General features: G+C 40.7%; 1 protein-coding gene across 4 annotated transcripts in view; it reads right to left on the bottom strand.

Annotated features, from left to right (window-relative positions):
• Positions 1-471: 471 nt before the first annotated feature.
• Positions 472-17,497, bottom strand: part of macrod2 (mono-ADP ribosylhydrolase 2) — a 368,778-nt gene continuing 351,752 nt past the window's right edge. For 2 of the 4 annotated variants that reach the window (XM_034551874.1, XM_034551876.1), the window contains 5 exons: positions 16,819-16,971; positions 16,216-16,284; positions 4,322-4,360; positions 3,811-3,882; positions 472-1,652 (listed from right to left, as the gene is read on the bottom strand). In XM_034551874.1, the coding sequence (XP_034407765.1) occupies positions 1,630-1,652; positions 3,811-3,882; positions 4,322-4,360; positions 16,216-16,284; positions 16,819-16,971 (356 nt within the window). In that variant the 3' untranslated portion in view covers positions 472-1,629. The remainder of the gene's footprint in view (positions 1,653-3,810; positions 3,883-4,321; positions 4,361-16,215; positions 16,285-16,818; positions 16,972-17,497) is intronic. The other 2 variants (XM_034551875.1, XM_034551877.1) reach the window with 2 other exon arrangements.

Here is a 17,497-nt window from a genome sequence, read left to right on the forward strand (position 1 = left end):
ATACATTGGCTTTAATGTCTTAACAATTGTTAAACGATGTACAGTAGATTTGTGACATGTGGCAGTCTAAATCATGAAGTGTGACTTTAGGTATAAATGATCTGTGCACATAAGACAGGTGCTTGATGAAGACGTTCTGCTCTGGAGAGCTGATAAGTCTTGGATAACAAACTCCCTGTGAGGTCTCTGGCCATTAGTGAGGTTCCCAGATGGGGGCGGGCCCTCGGGTGGGGAGGTCTGCCTCTTCTCATTGGATGCAGGACAGAGCCTGAGGGCCAGAGAGGCCCATGCTGGGGATCAAAGGACATACTAATTGTTTCTGTCCACCAGAGACACACAACTGATCACTCTGTTACAGTTAATCAAATTCACAGGTAACTGAAGAGAAATTAACTATACCAGCTGTGAGTAGAAATAAATAAAATGTGTAGCTTCTCTAAAGACAGAGGTAAAAACAAGACATGACAAAGCTGAGACATGGCTTCCACCTTTACATTTTATTAGTTGTTATAGTTTAGCAAAGCAAACATCAAAGTATGAAGGCATCCTTTCATATAACTGTAATTAATCTGATCTTTAGTATGGCACCAATGAAAAAAAAAATCATAAATCACAACATTTAATAGAAACCAAAACCATGTTTTAAAATCAAATGAAACCATTGACAACAGGCATTAGGCAACAGCCATTACATGTTGTACTCAGAATTACAAATCATCTGCAAGCAATCAAAACCAAGAATTCCTACTTGGACCACCTCCTTGTGATTGTGATTTTGTAGTTTGATATGAAATAAGGCAGATTCCTTCAATATAGTTATAGACAATCTGGTAAGGAGACAAGCGAAAGCGAAGAGGACTGTAATTCATGTTCATGTTGATGAAGTTCAAAGCAATTATCTGGCATGCATTTTAAAACGGCAAAGAAAAAAGGGGACAAGAACAAATTGATTTGTTAAAAGACACTCATATCCTCTTTAGTGTACGTGGGCCTTGATGAACAGTTTCTTGGTTCAAATGAGTCAAGCTGCAGGGACAGAGGTCAGACGTGATCAGTGATGTTCATAGGGAAAAGGCCGGGGAGTGGCACACCGCCTTACAGACCGTGGTCTGAATCAAGGGTATATCCACTGATTTGACTAAACAATGGAGCTGCAGTAGTGTGTGAGGAGACATGGCAGGTGTCAGGCTGTTGTCAGGTAATTCCACTGTTAAATGTCATCATGACTGTGGCTTTGTCAGAACAGAAGGATGGTTGATTGACTGACAGCATTACCATGCTCTCACAGTGGGCATACATCAAATTAATTAAGAGACTTGAACCTGGTTTATCTCATCGCACCCTGCTGGCAAAATATATGTCTGGTATGGCTCATCTCATTGTGGTTGATATGTCATATAGAAAGGTTTTGCACATACATACATATAGTACATACTTCAGGGATGAGTAGTTTCTTAACAAAGAGGGAATAGGCTAAATAAAGGTGGGGATGCGAGCATCTTGTGAGTAACTGGTTGTACTGGGCCAGTGTCAGAGCCCTTTGACACGGGCCAGTCTGACACCAGTGTGTTGGCCTTCGCACAGTTTTGCTGGCTGTGAGATGAAGTTGATTGTCCTTCCCTCAGCTGGTCATTCTTTCTTCTCAACAGTGTCTGGATGGAAAATAAGTTCATAGTCTGAATTCAGATTTACATTTAGTACACAATACTGTGGCTTCTTTAATATTATTGTTTATTTCTGGATGTTCTCTGATTTCAGCAACACTTGGAGACTTATAATAATCTCTGCTAGGCTGAAATGATAATTGCACACCACAAAATGAAAGGGGGGAATGGAAGTTGAGCTGAAATGATCAACAATATTATCAACGGAAATAATTACGCAATTATCAAAAAAACTGAAGATTCATTTAATGCCATTTCCCAAACAAAACTGACAAATATTAAAAAATTCTAGTTTCTCAATTGTGAGTATTTGCTGCTTTTATTTGTCATATGTAATGGTTTAACAGCAGTGATGTAGGATACCCCAGTAAACGGTCATAACCATTGACAGGCGTTCTGACGGTGAGGTAAAGCGGCGATCAGTTTAAGTGTACGCTATATTTAGAATATTTTCCCCGCTTTACTTTGCCATCACACAGCATTTGCCAACTGGGAACTGAAGCGGTTATCCTGCTCGATGCTTCCATTGACAAAAACACTAATTGTTGAGTGGCTGGTCTAATAGTTTGTTTGTGTTACTACAGAGGAATTAATCATGCCAATTATTAGTTGCGCTCCTGGAAGAAAGAATAAATTGCTGCTATTCTCAGTGTCTTACTAGTAATAGCCTCCTGGTAAAGTGTAGAGTTTCTCCTGATGTTGACCTCTAGAAACCCCATTGGGTTATTAAAACCATAAGGGTTTGTCCAATGGGGCATGCATCTGGGCATATTTCATAATATTATCTATAGACTTGAACATATGAAATGTTGCCCTTTTTGCCTAAGAGTGGTGTTAGTTATCATGCAGAAGTGTAAATATGTATGTGATGCTGAGAAAAGTTCATACGGATCGCTAAAAGCATCAGGATTTATCCCACTGAGGACAATGAATATCTACAGTTTCCTGGAACCCCTGTGAAAGTTTGTAAAGGGCGAGAGTTGACCTGATAGTCGGACCAAAGGTTATGGAGTCACTCAAAATCCTTAGGAGACATTCTCTGGGTACAAGGAATTTTTTTATCAAATTTCATAGCAGTTGATATTTTGTCCATTGCCCTGGAAGACAGACTGTAATAAATAAGAAACAGTAACCAGAACATGGACATTGAATCTATCTACAAAATCCAATGAACAGGCATTCATATTTTGTCAGATGGGTAATCACACATTTGGACACTGAGGCTGATCCATTTTCTCTGTTCAGAATGTGAATCTTTCGTAAAGATAAAACGACCTGCCATCTTTGTTCAGAAAACAGGGCAGTCTGCTGTGATCAGCCAGTGTCATGTGTTTTGAAAATGTACGATGGCTAATTTGAAGTGCAAACTGTCCTCTGCCCAGCGCCGTCCTACAGCATCCCACCTGATCCACACGCTTGTTCGACAACAGGCTTTTTCTTCTCTGGCGCATTGTCTGGCATTGCTTAAGCTCTCTCCTTTATACACAAACCTGTTTGCCTCTGCCAAGTTATTTCATATGCTGCTAGCCTGTCCTATTAATTCAACCCTTACAATCTGTTCACAACATTTGCTTAATGATTTTTTTTTCTTCCTTGAAACTATGAGGCCCATATCCGAATTCCATTCTTTTGCACACAGAGAACGAAGGCAGACATGGACGTTCACAGCACTCTATATGACACATTAAAATGACACGCAGTCTTATTAACCTAAATCTCAATGGAGACCTGAGAATAACAGTGTGGTATCCTTATCAAATATGATTTATTGGCATGATTATTGCTCCTGTACTGTGTGTTGGCTGAATGTTAAAATAATATGCATTACACACTTGATTTATTAAATGTCTGATAGTTGAGTTTGCAGGCAATTCATCACACTCAATCTCCAAAGACGTGCTGACACATTTATACCAAAATATCCTACAATATAGCCTTGAATGAGAGAAAAAGAGGACGGCAGTTGGGGGGTGGGGGAGAGGGGTAGACAAGGAGGGTGAAACTGGGTAACACTCAGCTGCACAGCGCTAAGAAGTCTCCGGATGAAGTGAATTATAATTCAGCAGCTGTGGCCACTAATAAGAATCTGTTTATACATAGATTGTGTGCGAGATAAGAGTGAGTGCTTCCCCGACGCCCCCCTTACCTTTGGACTGAATGCTGTCAGTTAGAATAGAATCAGGTTCTTCTGAGATCTTTCTCTCATCTTTCATCTCCTCTAGATAAGAGTAGGGGAAGGACATAAGGCGGATAGAGAGGGGAAGAGGAACATGTGAGAAGAGCCTATGATAATCAGACAATCTGTGTTGCCCCTCTTCCTGTGCATGAAGCATCAATTGACCTAAACAATCTCTCTGCCCTGCCAAGCTCGTGAATCAAGTGAGTGGGTTCACAGTTACGATGTAGCTAAAAACAACCTTTTGAATAGAAACTAGTAGTCATGTTTCTTTTCTGATGCTGGCTGGAGTTTCTACTGCTAAAATGTAAGTGCATCCAACATGTCATTAGAACCCTAATATGTGATATCTTATGAATTTAGGCAGGTATGTTGATAGAAATATCCAGCCATGAGTAGGGGAAGCAGAAAAGCAAGAAATGGAGAAAGTGGAGAGCAGACGGCAGTGATGCCCAGACCATAGTTCATGATCTCTACTCACCTCCATTGCTGGTGCCAGTGTTGCTGATCTCAGAGACCTCTGCAATGTGGAGCACATATAGATACAGACACATTACTCATCGTGAATGTCAATTCATGCATGCAGATGTAGTTGATTCAATGTGTGGGTGAAAAAGGGTAAAAGTAATCATTTCTCCTCTTTTTAAACTGTCACTTTCTGCAACAACAAAAAAGTAGATCATCCCAAAACCAGTCCAGGAATTCAAGAGCAACTTGATACTCATGGCCTCACATTTACATTTGTCGTGATGTTTAACAGTCTCTCATGCCTGGAAACTCAGCGCCTTCCTAAAGTTATTCTTCAAAAAAGAACAAAACAAATGCGAGACGGAAGAGCGACACATGCAAAATTAATTAGACTGCCATCCCTTTAAGGCAGCCTGAGACCCCACCACACACACATCCTTCTCCCCCTCCATCCTCCCTCTGTAGTCACACAACTCTTTCTTCGTCACTCCCTGAGCAAACCTTGCCACTTCCCCTTTTGCAAAAACAACCATCCAAACAAAGCACACCATAAAAATAACTGCTCTCCCCAGGCAGTCCAGCAATGATGTAAACAAATACAACTGCTTAGGCGCATGATAGAAGAACGAGAAGAGAAGTGTTCTGCATCTTTACACTAACAAGTCTGCGGTCAGGGTCATTTAATTCCTTACGGAAACGCAGGTTCCTTGGTTTTAATTGTAGGTTTGGAGACACGTGTAAGAATGCAAAGGTTCTTAAAGCACCAAGAAAGCTTCAGCATGCTCCCTTTGCTTCGCTGGCAATGTGGCTGCTATCGATGGAGAAACTACATTACACTGCTTCTTCAACATTAATCCTTTGCAACAGTTTGGAATGAATTTTCTTCTCCCTGAGACTCCATCGGGATTTAGGGACTGTTGAAAGGCAGGAAGGATGAAGCAACAGCAATCTCTTTTTGATCTGAGGCATGGAACCCTCCAGGGAGCAAACTAACATTATTATTTTGTACGCAAAACTATTAAAAAGATAGTTCTAGTTATTTAGAATCTGGATCTTTAATAGAATTGGCTCTGATCAGTAATAGGTCCAATTGTGTACACAAGGTTTATGTGCAATATCAGATTATTATTGTCAGTACGCCCACTTTTGATTTCACCTCTAATTATAAACAAGCCATGGGGAATCAGATTATCTTAAATCATTAGTTAAGATAATCTGATTCCCCATGGCTTGTTTATAACTGTCTCGCTCTGCTGTTGTAGTGATGTCATGTGCTCCCGGGTATGAGCAATTACTTTGAGTACAATGTTATCATAACCGACAAAAACGGACAAAGCCACGAGTCCCAGTTTTTGAACGCTGAAGTATCCTTTAAAGTTTTCTGCTGATAATAATATGAAGAAGCAAAGAAGGAGATTAACCACCAGCTTCAGATTATAATTGTAATGGAATAAATTGACAGGAAACAAGGAGACACACGATGAGCCACATGCTGGAGAGTTAGACGTATGGCGTCAATAAATTATGCATACACATGAAACGATATGCCATGCATTACCACTTTTCCACACGATCACGTTACAGATATTGAAGCTGACGGCATGTGGAATGTGCCCGATGTTGCGACTTGTGTCGGAAAAGAGCCTCCATCATGTCTGCCTTTTTATATGTGCAAGCATAGCGTGCCAGTGTGCAGCAGCAGGAGCTCACTGAAACATGGCCTTATTCCAGACGCTCATTCCTTCCCCTCTCTCAGGTAATAACACAGCCTGGGTGCTAGGGCAGCATCCTCTTTCTCTAATACCCAGCACTGATCGAGACAAAGCAAAAAGCTCAGAATTTCTATTGATTGCGGCTGCAGCTTCCCCTGCCTGCCGGAGGCTCGAAGGGAACAGCAACGCGGGTATGTCTTGCTCTCTAATTTGACTCCAGTGTGCTGACAGTAGAGGGGCTATCATTTAAGGGGAGGATGCGAGTGTGCTGTGGTAAACACATAAACAAGATGGGGGAGAGAGAAAAACAGGCCTCTGTCAAGGTTCTGGTGAAGGAGAGGCACAGTCCACAGAGCGCTGATGAGGAAAAGAGAAAAACAGGAGACCGAATTGACTCCCTCAGCAGGAAACCAGACAGCTTACACCAGTGGTTCTTAAAGCTGGGACCCTGAGGGGTCCTTGACAGTGTCTCTGCCCGTCATTTTGGTATGTAGTTTACCAGTATGTAACTAAATTTGTATTCTGCATGGTTTTTTGCGGGTGTTCATAGAAAGAGGGCATCTCATTTATGAGAATCTATATCTCCTGAATTACACTAGAACTTGCAAAACATTACTCAAAATGACGAAAGGGTCACTGGGTTTAAAAATTGTTGATTCAAAAGTGAACAAAGTCACGCAGGAGATCAAAAACATTTGCCAAACTTGTCATTCTTCACAACTTTTAACAATTCTTTAGCTTCATTTCTTTTCATGTCAATACAGCCTTTCAGAAGTTAAGCAAAAATATCCCAGAGAAAACTCCTCAGTTGCTCAACAGGAAGTGTGTGTGTGTGTGTGTGTGCGTGTGTGTGTGTGTGTGTGTGTTCACATCTGCAGACATGAGGGGGGAGAGGAAGGAAGAGAGTTGAGCATAAGTCACCCTTGTATGCAGACAAGCAGAAAATTACATCCCCCCCCACCTTCCATTCATTTATAAGACAAGAGGTGTTTTGTTGGTCAGCATTAGTGTACTGCACCACAGTATTGAACCACTATAGAACATACATTTGAACTTAACAGCAATGGCAAGTTAAGATTTTAAAGCACCATAATAATATATTAACTTGATATTTTATTTGCTGTAGCTTTTGTATGACACTTCTCATTATTTTTGCATCATCCTCAAAGAGCAGTTCTGCCTCCATCTCTTTCAATGTTTGTGTCATTCTAGCTCAGGGGAGGCAGTTCCTGTGGGTCACCCACATGGCATCATGGGAAACCGCCTATGCTTAATGTTCCAGACAGGAGCCGTGGGCAGAACAGGAGGTTCCTTTTGTCCTTCAGCCACAGAACACCTCACTGTTAATTCAAATCCTCCTTTCTTCAGTGAAAGAGTAAAAATCAATGGTGGTGTAGAGGTGTCTGTGCCCTACGTTGTCAGTTCCCCAGAATAATTTCTTCTGTTCATTTGATCCCCAAACCGTGGCGTGGTGGACTGGTCTGCTGCGTCTGAACAGGCCCTGGAGCTTTGATCACAGCCAGCTCACATAGGTGTCTAGTTGCTCTCACTCACAATGGATATGACCCATCGCAATCTCAGTCTGGGAGCTGCTGAAAACCATTAAACCGTGCTTTCACTTCCCAGTAGCTGCTCAATATCTTTTCCTAAACACCTTTTTAAGAATGACCAAATTAAATGCAACACCATTGAAAAACCTTTACTGACAATGTCCTGCTGAATGTCTCCCTGATTGCATTACGCATTTCTATTTTGCCTGAGTTGATCACATATCTGGGAAAGGTCTTTGGTTTCTTTGGCGTTTAGGAAGCAGGGGGAGGGCTGCTGCTTCCTCAATAGCATTTCCTCTTGAGAGAGTAAGATAGGAAAATGTCAAGGTCAATGCTAGTATCTGAAGCTCCATTCCTTTCAGGAGATGAGAGCAGAATTAATTTCAGCATGTAAACTGGGTGGTCTATGAGAGACTTGAGACTGGTCTGCAGTGGGCTATGTATATTAAACAAGTATCAAAGAGACCCTCGTTGAACTTCGCATGGACTAATAGCTTTGGGGCTGATATGCCTACTGCAATGATAATTAAAGACATCTCCCCGCTCAAGCAAAACAAGAGCGGGTGGAACTCAAGAAGTGCCCAACCCAAAGAACTAATGAGCTAGTCAATGTGGGAAGCAGACCATTTTCATATGTTAATGTTAAGTTTGTAGTGCAGGCTTGTGGAAATAGCTTAACTGCATGAGCTGCCACTCTTAGAACGGAGAAAGAAAAAAGGATTTTGTGAGGTTTGATAGCTGGAGTTTTCTTTGCCATGAGATGGAACATTGTCTGACAATCTGAGCCAATTAAAGAGCACTGAGCTGTGACCTGTAGGCTATTGAGATGAAAACAAGCTCAATAAACACTGTGACCGACCCTCTATACTGCTGTCCTCCTTAAAAGCCAAGAATCTTCATCAATATTCCGCCTTTCTTCTTTCTAAGAAAAGGTCGAGGGGTTGTGGACACCAAGTAGCATTGTGCCCCCCTGCGGGTTTGGGTAACCTTGCAATGGTGGCTGTCAGGATCCCCGAAACAGGCTGAAAAGGCCCAAGGTCATTACACAGGCCTGAGCCATGCTTAACAAGATGAAAAAAAAGTACTCTGAATGACTGAAAAGAGTACAGGACACCATCTGCTTTGGGGTTAAGCTACAACTCAAAGAAGGTGGATGAGAAGGCAGAGAGGGATGGCGGGAGACGAGACGGAGGAACATTTGACAACATATGTTGCCAAAAACAAAGGCAAATTGACCACTGCCAACCCACTGACGAGACACAACAATAGTAGAAAGAAACAGGATAGCCAGTTAAAATGTTGTCTTCTCTGGCAATGTCTCTCACTCTTGATCTCTCTCATTTAGTCTTTTTCTGTTCCCCACTTTGTCCAAGTTAGTGTGAAACAGTCACAGTGGTCTGTCAGAAGACAAAAAAGGAGATTAAAAAAAGAGCAGGAACACTGAGATGAAAGGAGTAAGTGAATAACTGATTAAGTGAAGAAGTCTGAAAGGGAGACAAAACAAAAATAGACATGGCGGGGGAAAAATGCAAAAGAGGCCTCCCCCTGTGTGACCTACATACCTGCTGTCAGTGGTGGCCAGCTCCTCTCACATCACTCGCTGAATTACTTTACATAATCTTTAGATTCTCCTTGCAATACTAGCAGTACTGAAGACAGGGCTGTCTTCAGTACCTATTGCCCGCTAATATTGTGTTTACTACATCAAGGCACTGACGCGCCTTGAGGGGACTGGTAACTGACACAAATTGATCGGCGATCCAACAAAGTGGCACGCGCCACAGCTGAGGGAGGCGTAGAAGAAGCAGGTCTAGATGCGTGCCACAGAGCACGCGGCTCTGCCAGCTGACCGATTTGCAGTTATGAAGTGATGCTTCCTCTAGGCAGTTTTCCACTCGAGATCATAGAAGGGACTGGTCAATATAATCAAAGCGCTTGTCTAGACTGCAGTGAAAACCAGGACCCGTGGCAGAGCAGCTGTCCATCACTGAAAGGTCAGCAAGAGAGCAGCTTGATTGGTGAACCTCAGTAGAGGTCAGCAGCATAGTGAGAGACTCAGCGAGATGTAATTATAGCCAATGAAGACATTTCATCAGATATTACTATTTACTATTGTCTTACTTCACTTGTGGTTGCTGTTTTTTTTCTCCCAATGTTGTGTCCCAATGAAGTGTTCTGTGATGACTTATTCTACTATATCACTTTGTAAACATAGCATACTCATAACATGACATAATATACTGAACTGTATGACATAATTAGGGCTACAACTAACAATTATTTAAATTCTGTCATCCTTTTTTTTCAATTAAACGCTACAAGCAACAGTCCAAAATAGCCTTTGGAATATTGTCAGGGAAGCACATTCTCACATTTTAGAAGGTACCATACAATATGCAGTTTTTGCTTCAAAAATGTTAATACTGTAGTTTATCAAAATAGTATACATTATCAATCACATTATAGACTAAATGTTGAAGCTCTAATCATGTAATGTTGTGTGTATTGCATCATACCTTGAGAGATGAGATAAAAGGGTCAATATCTTAAAGATACTAGCGAGTACAATTTATAATCCAAAGGGTTTAAAAATTTAAAATCCCAGCTGTCATGTTTGAGTCTTAAAGACCATTCTCAATAACTCACTTTGGTTTACTCCTGTTTCTAAGTAGCTATACAATCAAATATTCCTCATTGCCTCCAGGATACAGGCAACCCATACTGTGTATGTGTGTAGGTGTGTAGGTGTGTAGGTGTGTGTGTGTGTGTGTGTGTGTGTGAGAGAGATGGAGATTATTTTATTTGCTTGTTTTTCCCTTATTTTGTTTGCTTGTTTGTACATTGTATATGTAATCTTATGTTTTTAGGTTTGTTTCATAACATCTGCCTCTTGGTACTACAGATGAAAAATAGCCTCTTGGCTAACTCTGGCACATTTACATTAAAAAAAAAATGTGTTGCAGACTTTTCAACACACATTTGTTGCATCTCTACTAGCTGACCAATTCTCACTCTCCTCAGAGTTGATTCATTCGCCATCTTTGTGAACCAACCAGAGGGGTGGGGGCAGCACTAGACAACTGATCAAAAGAGGAGCTTCAAAGGAGGACATAAAAAGTGCGTCTGTTGTAGCCTGAGACCTGCTCTTTGAGGTCACCTCTGGCCCAGAACAGGCCAGAGGTGACCAACACAATGGACACGGTTGGTCTATTCCCGATCTCCAGCTAAATGTCCAGAGTCCTGTATTTCTCATCAATTAGAAGACATCACAACATGATGGAGTGTACTGCGCTGAGGAATGACAGAATCAAATTCACGTTGACTCCAAGGGATTTTCATCTTAAAATCACCAGGAAACAGGCTCAATTTGATATCCAGTGACCTAAATGTAACAAAGCTAGCCAAAACAAGGCGTCAAATTGAGTTGAAGGCGGAAGAGCAAAGCCAAATAGAATTCAGTGATAAAAGCTGCAATAATATGGACAAAGATAAGACGGTCTTCTCACGGCACTCAGACAATGCCTCAGCAGGGCGGTGCTTGGTCTAACTGCTGGACTTTCAGTGTAAAAAGCTATAAAACACATGCATAGCATAATGTCTTCCCTGAGGAGCCACTAAGTGTTACAGTATACAATGTTATGCCACAGGAAAGACGGTATTGCTCTCCAGAATTAGATTTACATCCCCAGTATCCCATTGTTCACAAAAGGCAAAGACAAAATTGCACAAAACAACCAATGAAGCAAAGCTTCAAATCCTTTTTGCTAAGACGAAGGAACATAAATACAAAGCGCACTTTAGCATCAACTAATTCTGAGTGGAATAAACCAATGCATTTTGGGATGAATTATTCAAGCTGCTAAAATGAAAGAAAAACCCTCTCTTTTGACTTGCAGTAGATTACTAAGAAATTCCACACAGTGTCACATTGCTGGGAGAGTTTTGTGTCTACCTCCACATTGCTAATGGCAATTTGTGTGGACTTGTTGCTCTGCTCCCAAATAACATTCACAAACAAGAGAATACAACCAATTCTCACAGTTGTTAATGGGGTTTGTTGCACCTCCATTTTGATGCAGTTCTTTTTAATTGTGGATCTTACAAGAGAGAGAGGTGGAAGATGTCCATGTGTTTTTTGGGCACCATATGGCACTTGTGAATGCAGCTGGGCTTTCTGCTCAGAGCCTCCAATACAGTGAGCTGCGAGCGGATGTGGCAGAGTCAGTGCTAAATAAAGCACTCACAGACATCTATACTTAAAACATGCTGTCCGCCATGAGAAGAAAAGAACACTTGGAGCTAGAAAGTCATGAAATCGAGACAATAAAGTCACCATAAACAAGTGAACACTTGGATAATGAGTGTGAATGGAGTTTACTTGTGTTGATGTGATGATTTTTTAACACTACAACAGGTCTAAGTAGAGAAAAGGAAACAAAGAAAAATCAAGGGAGAGATGAGCAGTGGGAAACTCGATCAGCCTCTGGGCTGATGTAATGGTGTCTTGTCTCTGCTGTGTTGAGACTAGATTGTTGTGATGGCCTGCTGAGTCTGTCTGTCTCTTCAACCCTGTTCTTGCCCTGCGGGGTCCCTCCTGTCTGGCTTCAGTGTGCCATTACAGTTTGTCCACATATTAGCCCTTCTGGTCTGCAAGCAGCCACGTCTGGCCAACCATGCCCCCTAAAATATTGTCTGTAGCATCCTTCCATAGACAAGGAGCCGCTTTCATACCGTAGTCGGCCTCTAGCAGATGCCATCTTCATCAAAGGCTGAACAATAAGAGGACAATTCCGACTCCGATTGCAAGGTTTTCTGTGCTTCATATTCAAAATGAAGAGCAGAATTATAAGGACAGCACAGTCTTTTGGTCACATTATTTGGGTTTGTGTTGGTGCATTGCATGACATGCAAATGCTTTAAACACAAAACTTGCTCAAAGTCAGAGTTTGATTAGAAAATAGGATGAGCTGCTGTTCACTCGTGGCATTGAATCTGCACAGCCATTACATCTTACTGTTGGAGCTAAGACGATAGCTATCGACTCCTGCATGAGAATCACACAAGCATGAAGGAAAAAACAACTCCGATTTATTTATTCCTAGCTTTAGGCAAAGACAGTCTTATTTTAAGTTTCATGAGCTTACTGAAGCGGGTGCCCACTCTCACAAGTCACCAGAACAAGGCTTGCTGGATATATATTTCAACCGCAATAACAATATCGCCACCATTTCCATTTTAAAGTGTGTTATGAATATTCATAAATAAAGGCTGCTTGTATTCTGATTCAATTTGGGGAGCCTTTATAGAATCCCAGATATCAGACTGAGAATCTTATTGCCTGAGATATCTAACACATAGCCAAAATTCATATTGGGAAGCCTGATTAAAAATACAAAATATCTGCTCTGTTTGCCTCCTTATATCTCCACTTCTCACAAAACTAAAAGCCCCAGAATATAATATTTGTTACATACTGTTTGGATCTTATGGCTTTAGGTTGTTTATAATATTGCATAAAGAGTAATTTGTTAAGAGAAAGAACAACAAGACCAAACGCTTAAACACAACGGCATATTCATATAAAAATACCTGCAATGTAAACAACAGATGGCACAGTTGTGGTATTAGCAAATTACCTGTGCAGTATCCTACATCTTTATCCAATACAAGGGAACGTGTGTGGACTGAATATATTCTTACATTAACAAGATTTAATGACGAGGGTGAAAATGAATAAAACACAAAGCTTTTTACTATTTGGTGTGACTGAGATGCTTAGCTGTGATAAACACTTCCATATGTGCAATATTGAGCTCTGTGGGAACAGCAGGTTGTCAACAGACACTGCCGACAACTGGAAGCATGCGGATATCAAAATGTGGATGTACAGGATGGTATTTGAGAACGCTGTAACGACAAGTCTGTCGTTCACATCCTTCAACATGAACATTGTCATACAGGAGGCTAAATGACTAGAAAGTATGAAGCTGGTCAATTTATTATCAAATGCATCCACAGTCACAGGTGCAGTATACTGTAGCTGGTTTGATGACAGCTACAGTATTATGAATCAATGTACTAAACTGAATAGCATCATATTAGAAAGCTTTTACTGTTTTATGGGATCAAAGCGGCTTTCTTTTTGGCCACTATTGGCAGGACAAATGGAAAAATAATTAATTCACTGTATCCTCATATCTGAAAGTAAAATATGAAATATGAAAGTTGCATCCTCGTGGAGAAATTAAGAGCAGCAATGGAAAATAAAGCTGCTGCAATATTTGTCCATATTATTGGTGAGATTTGGCTCAACTTCATGAACTTGTTTCAGAATTGTACAAAGCTTGAATATACTTCACCCGCAAAATGACACTTTTTATATAAATACCTCAACCCGTGTTACATTGAGTTATTAACATGCCTCCACGGTGAACAGAATCAACAAACAGAAATCCGAGTCTCCTTTATCCAGTCGTATGCTCACTGCTTTCCAAACACATGCATCTTCGCTAAAACCTTTCTATTCAAAACACGTGTGAGCCTGGTGAGTCTAAAGTGTTTTAATAGTTATTCAATAGTATGCGAGAAAAACAAAGATTCCTTCAAGAATTCAAGGTAACACAGGATGAGTAATTTAATTGGTCATTTTGTGGGTGAAGCATTCCTTTAACAATTTTCTATCTTGCCTGCAATCAAGTTAAGCTCCTCTTTTGTTTCTGCCTGAACACATCAGACAGCCAACAGGGTATGCAAGAAGGAAACACATTATTCCACCATCTATGAGTTATTTGAGCTTGCATTACTACTTGGTTATTGTGAATATAAGGCAAACACCCAAAAGATAAGATAGTTAAGGATAGAATAGGTAAGACTTAATGCAAAAGACACACTCATGACTCATGGTTAGGTGTATGCATATGTATGTGAGGCAACCTAATATTCAGCTTTCCTCAAATTGTTTGATTCATTAGTCATTCCTCCCACCATTATGAGGCATTTTATTACTCCTTTCAGTGAATCAGCTTTAACCTCTATGGCCATAAGCAGGCAGCCTGATTACAGTTATTATTTTTAATAAAGGGTATTGGCTCGGGAATCATTTGGTCTCGTCCTGTGAATAGCTGGTTACGCGTGGCTAAGCCAGGCTGTGAGACAGTTTGAGTCTGCACTCTGTCCAAGGCCCTGCTCCTCTATACAAAATGCAATCTGCTTGCAATCAAGAATGACACCAGTGTTTACTGCTCGACAGTGCCACCACACAGTACACGGACCATGGCAACCCAAGACAGTGACAGACACTGGCGGGCTCAGGCAAGACACAATCAACAGGCTGAAGTGAAGCTTTCCAGTGATGGAAAGGCTGCAGTGTTTGTGGGACATATTCCAATGGCTTTTCAGAGAGGATGAAAAAGGCTGTCTAAGATGGATCTATCTGGAATTTTCACTCTCAATCTAAATTAATTGAATGTCAGTCAAAGAGAAAGTGAAATGAAGGTGAGGGACTGACTCAGACCTTTGTGTTGGTGCAGTGGTGGGAGAGGGGAGGCGGGGGCTCAACAATCTAACCCTGAGACAAAGCGAGCAAGAGAAAGATGAGAATTAATAAAGTGTGGTCAACTAAATAACATAAATGAGAAGAAAGAATTGTTTGATCCGAACAAAATGCCTGGGCTTACCCTGGAGCTCAACTGGAGTGGCTACACCGATGCGTCAAATACCGCAGCATGGTCAGTGCTCCTCAACGTCTGACACCAACGCGCAGAGGCACTCTTGGGCGAGCGTAGTGAAGCAACGGGCTTGCAACTTACTCCAATGTAGACACAGTTGTGTTCTTACTACGCAAGATAGTTTACACAGGGTGGGCAAGTAAAACAAAGACAGGACTTTCACCCCGGAGACAGCTGTTCTTGTCGTGTGCAAAACTAAATTAAACTTTGGCATGTGTCACGTCAGTCGCTAGTCTCGTGAATTGCGTGACATATGAGTCATTAGTCAGTCAAGTTATCGTCAACCACGCTCTTTAACTAAGTGGTTTTGTTGCCTAAACCTAAATTCCTGTGAAGATGCAAGTATATTTTCAAAAGACACTGCATATAATAAGTGTAAATTACAATTTGGGTTATGGTAATTGTGTATGTCTAATTTACTCCAAATAAACTATAGCGCTAATGTACATGAGGAGCAAGTCCCCAGTGCAATGGTTTGGCTCATTTAGTTTTTTTTATATTTAACAATGGAGGTCTATAGCACGGAGGAATACGTTGTTTTAGGCGTTGGATACACAAAAACTCTTTCCTAATAATTTGTTAACGAAGACATATGAACCATATTTAACATTGGCTGCCTCGATTAAGCCCATGAGAGAAGAATGCTGAATCCATACAGCTATGCTCGTCTTATTTATAAATCATTTTTATATCTGCTGTGATGTTATATGGGTGAAGTAGATCTTAGACCAGCTGACATTGATTCCAGGGGAAAACTAGTTTGACAAACAGCACAAAACAAAAACAACGCAGGCCATGCTAATTCAATACACAAGTATACAAATACAAACAGATTGGACTGTAATATCACATTGATAGAAAGTCAGTCAGTCAGACTCTCCATCAGGTCAAATCAAATCCTATTAAATCAAATCTTACCTTCCATCTCCACAGTGGACTTTGCCGTGTCGTGATCTTCAGCATTCGCGGCAGGCTGCTCTTCCTTTGCTGTAAAAAGGAAGCAAAGATCAGATTTCTGCTTTGTTTACGTGCGTATTTGTTACCATGTTTAGTGTGAGCACTACAGTATAAGGCTCCACTGATAGAATATTGTAAGTCCAATGTGCAAAACTGCACACAATTTGAGCCATTTCCTACTTGGTTCGGCTAATTCTCTGCCTGAGAGATGAATTCGCATACATTCACTGCACAGCGAGAAATAAAAAACAAAACACCCTTATTGTGCATTTGTAGCGTCCCATCTACCAATGGTGTAATTTTAGACTGCTGGTAAACCAAAAAAGTAAACATCTATGTTTGCATTTGGCTGTGTCATTACTCAGGCCATCACGGTTTCATGCATTGAACTGACTTATTCATATATGTCTGCCTTAGTGCCCCCTGGACATTTTGCTGCATGCAGTGATAACAACAATTGCTATCATGAAATCAGACCATCACCTGAATCTTTTTCAAATTGGTATGAATATTTGTGACCACAAAAGGTTTTGATTTAAATGCAGCCATAACTATATACTGTACCTTTGTCTTCATCTTTCTCTTTCTCGTTGTCGATGCCTTTGTCTTCATCTTTCTCTTCCTCGTTGTCAACGCCTATATCTTCATCTTTGTCTTGGTGTTCATTTTCATCTTTATCCTTTTCTTGACTTGGCCCCTCGTTTCCTGAATTTACATCTGGAGAGGCACACATTTTTAAATGTAAAAAGAAGTACATTTTGAAGGATTAATTTTAAGGGAATTAAAGCCTTCACAATAAATCCTGTAACACATGGCAGAAAACAAGCCCATACGTCATGACTGCTGATGGAAATCTCTCAGAAACACACCCAGAGGTTACTCTATTCCAGTTTGAAGAGCACAGCTTTGAAAGGAAAACAAATATTTTCTGAAGAGAAAGAGCTTGCTTTGGGCTGTATACGCAAGTTTAAATGTAGATTTATGTTTCTCTTTGGCACACATATCACTTATAGCTCATATAACTTATGACCTGTGTTCTTTTTTTGTCTCCACTTTGTGTTCTACTGCTGCTGTGTCATAACCAGGTCTCTCTTGAGTATGAGACCCTGTGTATCAATGAGATTACCTGTATAATGAATAACAAATGTCAAGTATTAATAGATAAAGAATAAAATCTACATGTAAAGGAATAATACAAAACAAAATGTGAAGAAACTGAGTACTTAAGCTAACTATATGTGGT

This window comes from Cyclopterus lumpus, chromosome 15 (genome assembly GCF_009769545.1).
Source record: "Cyclopterus lumpus isolate fCycLum1 chromosome 15, fCycLum1.pri, whole genome shotgun sequence".
NCBI classification, from domain to species: Eukaryota; Metazoa; Chordata; class Actinopteri; order Perciformes; family Cyclopteridae; genus Cyclopterus; species Cyclopterus lumpus.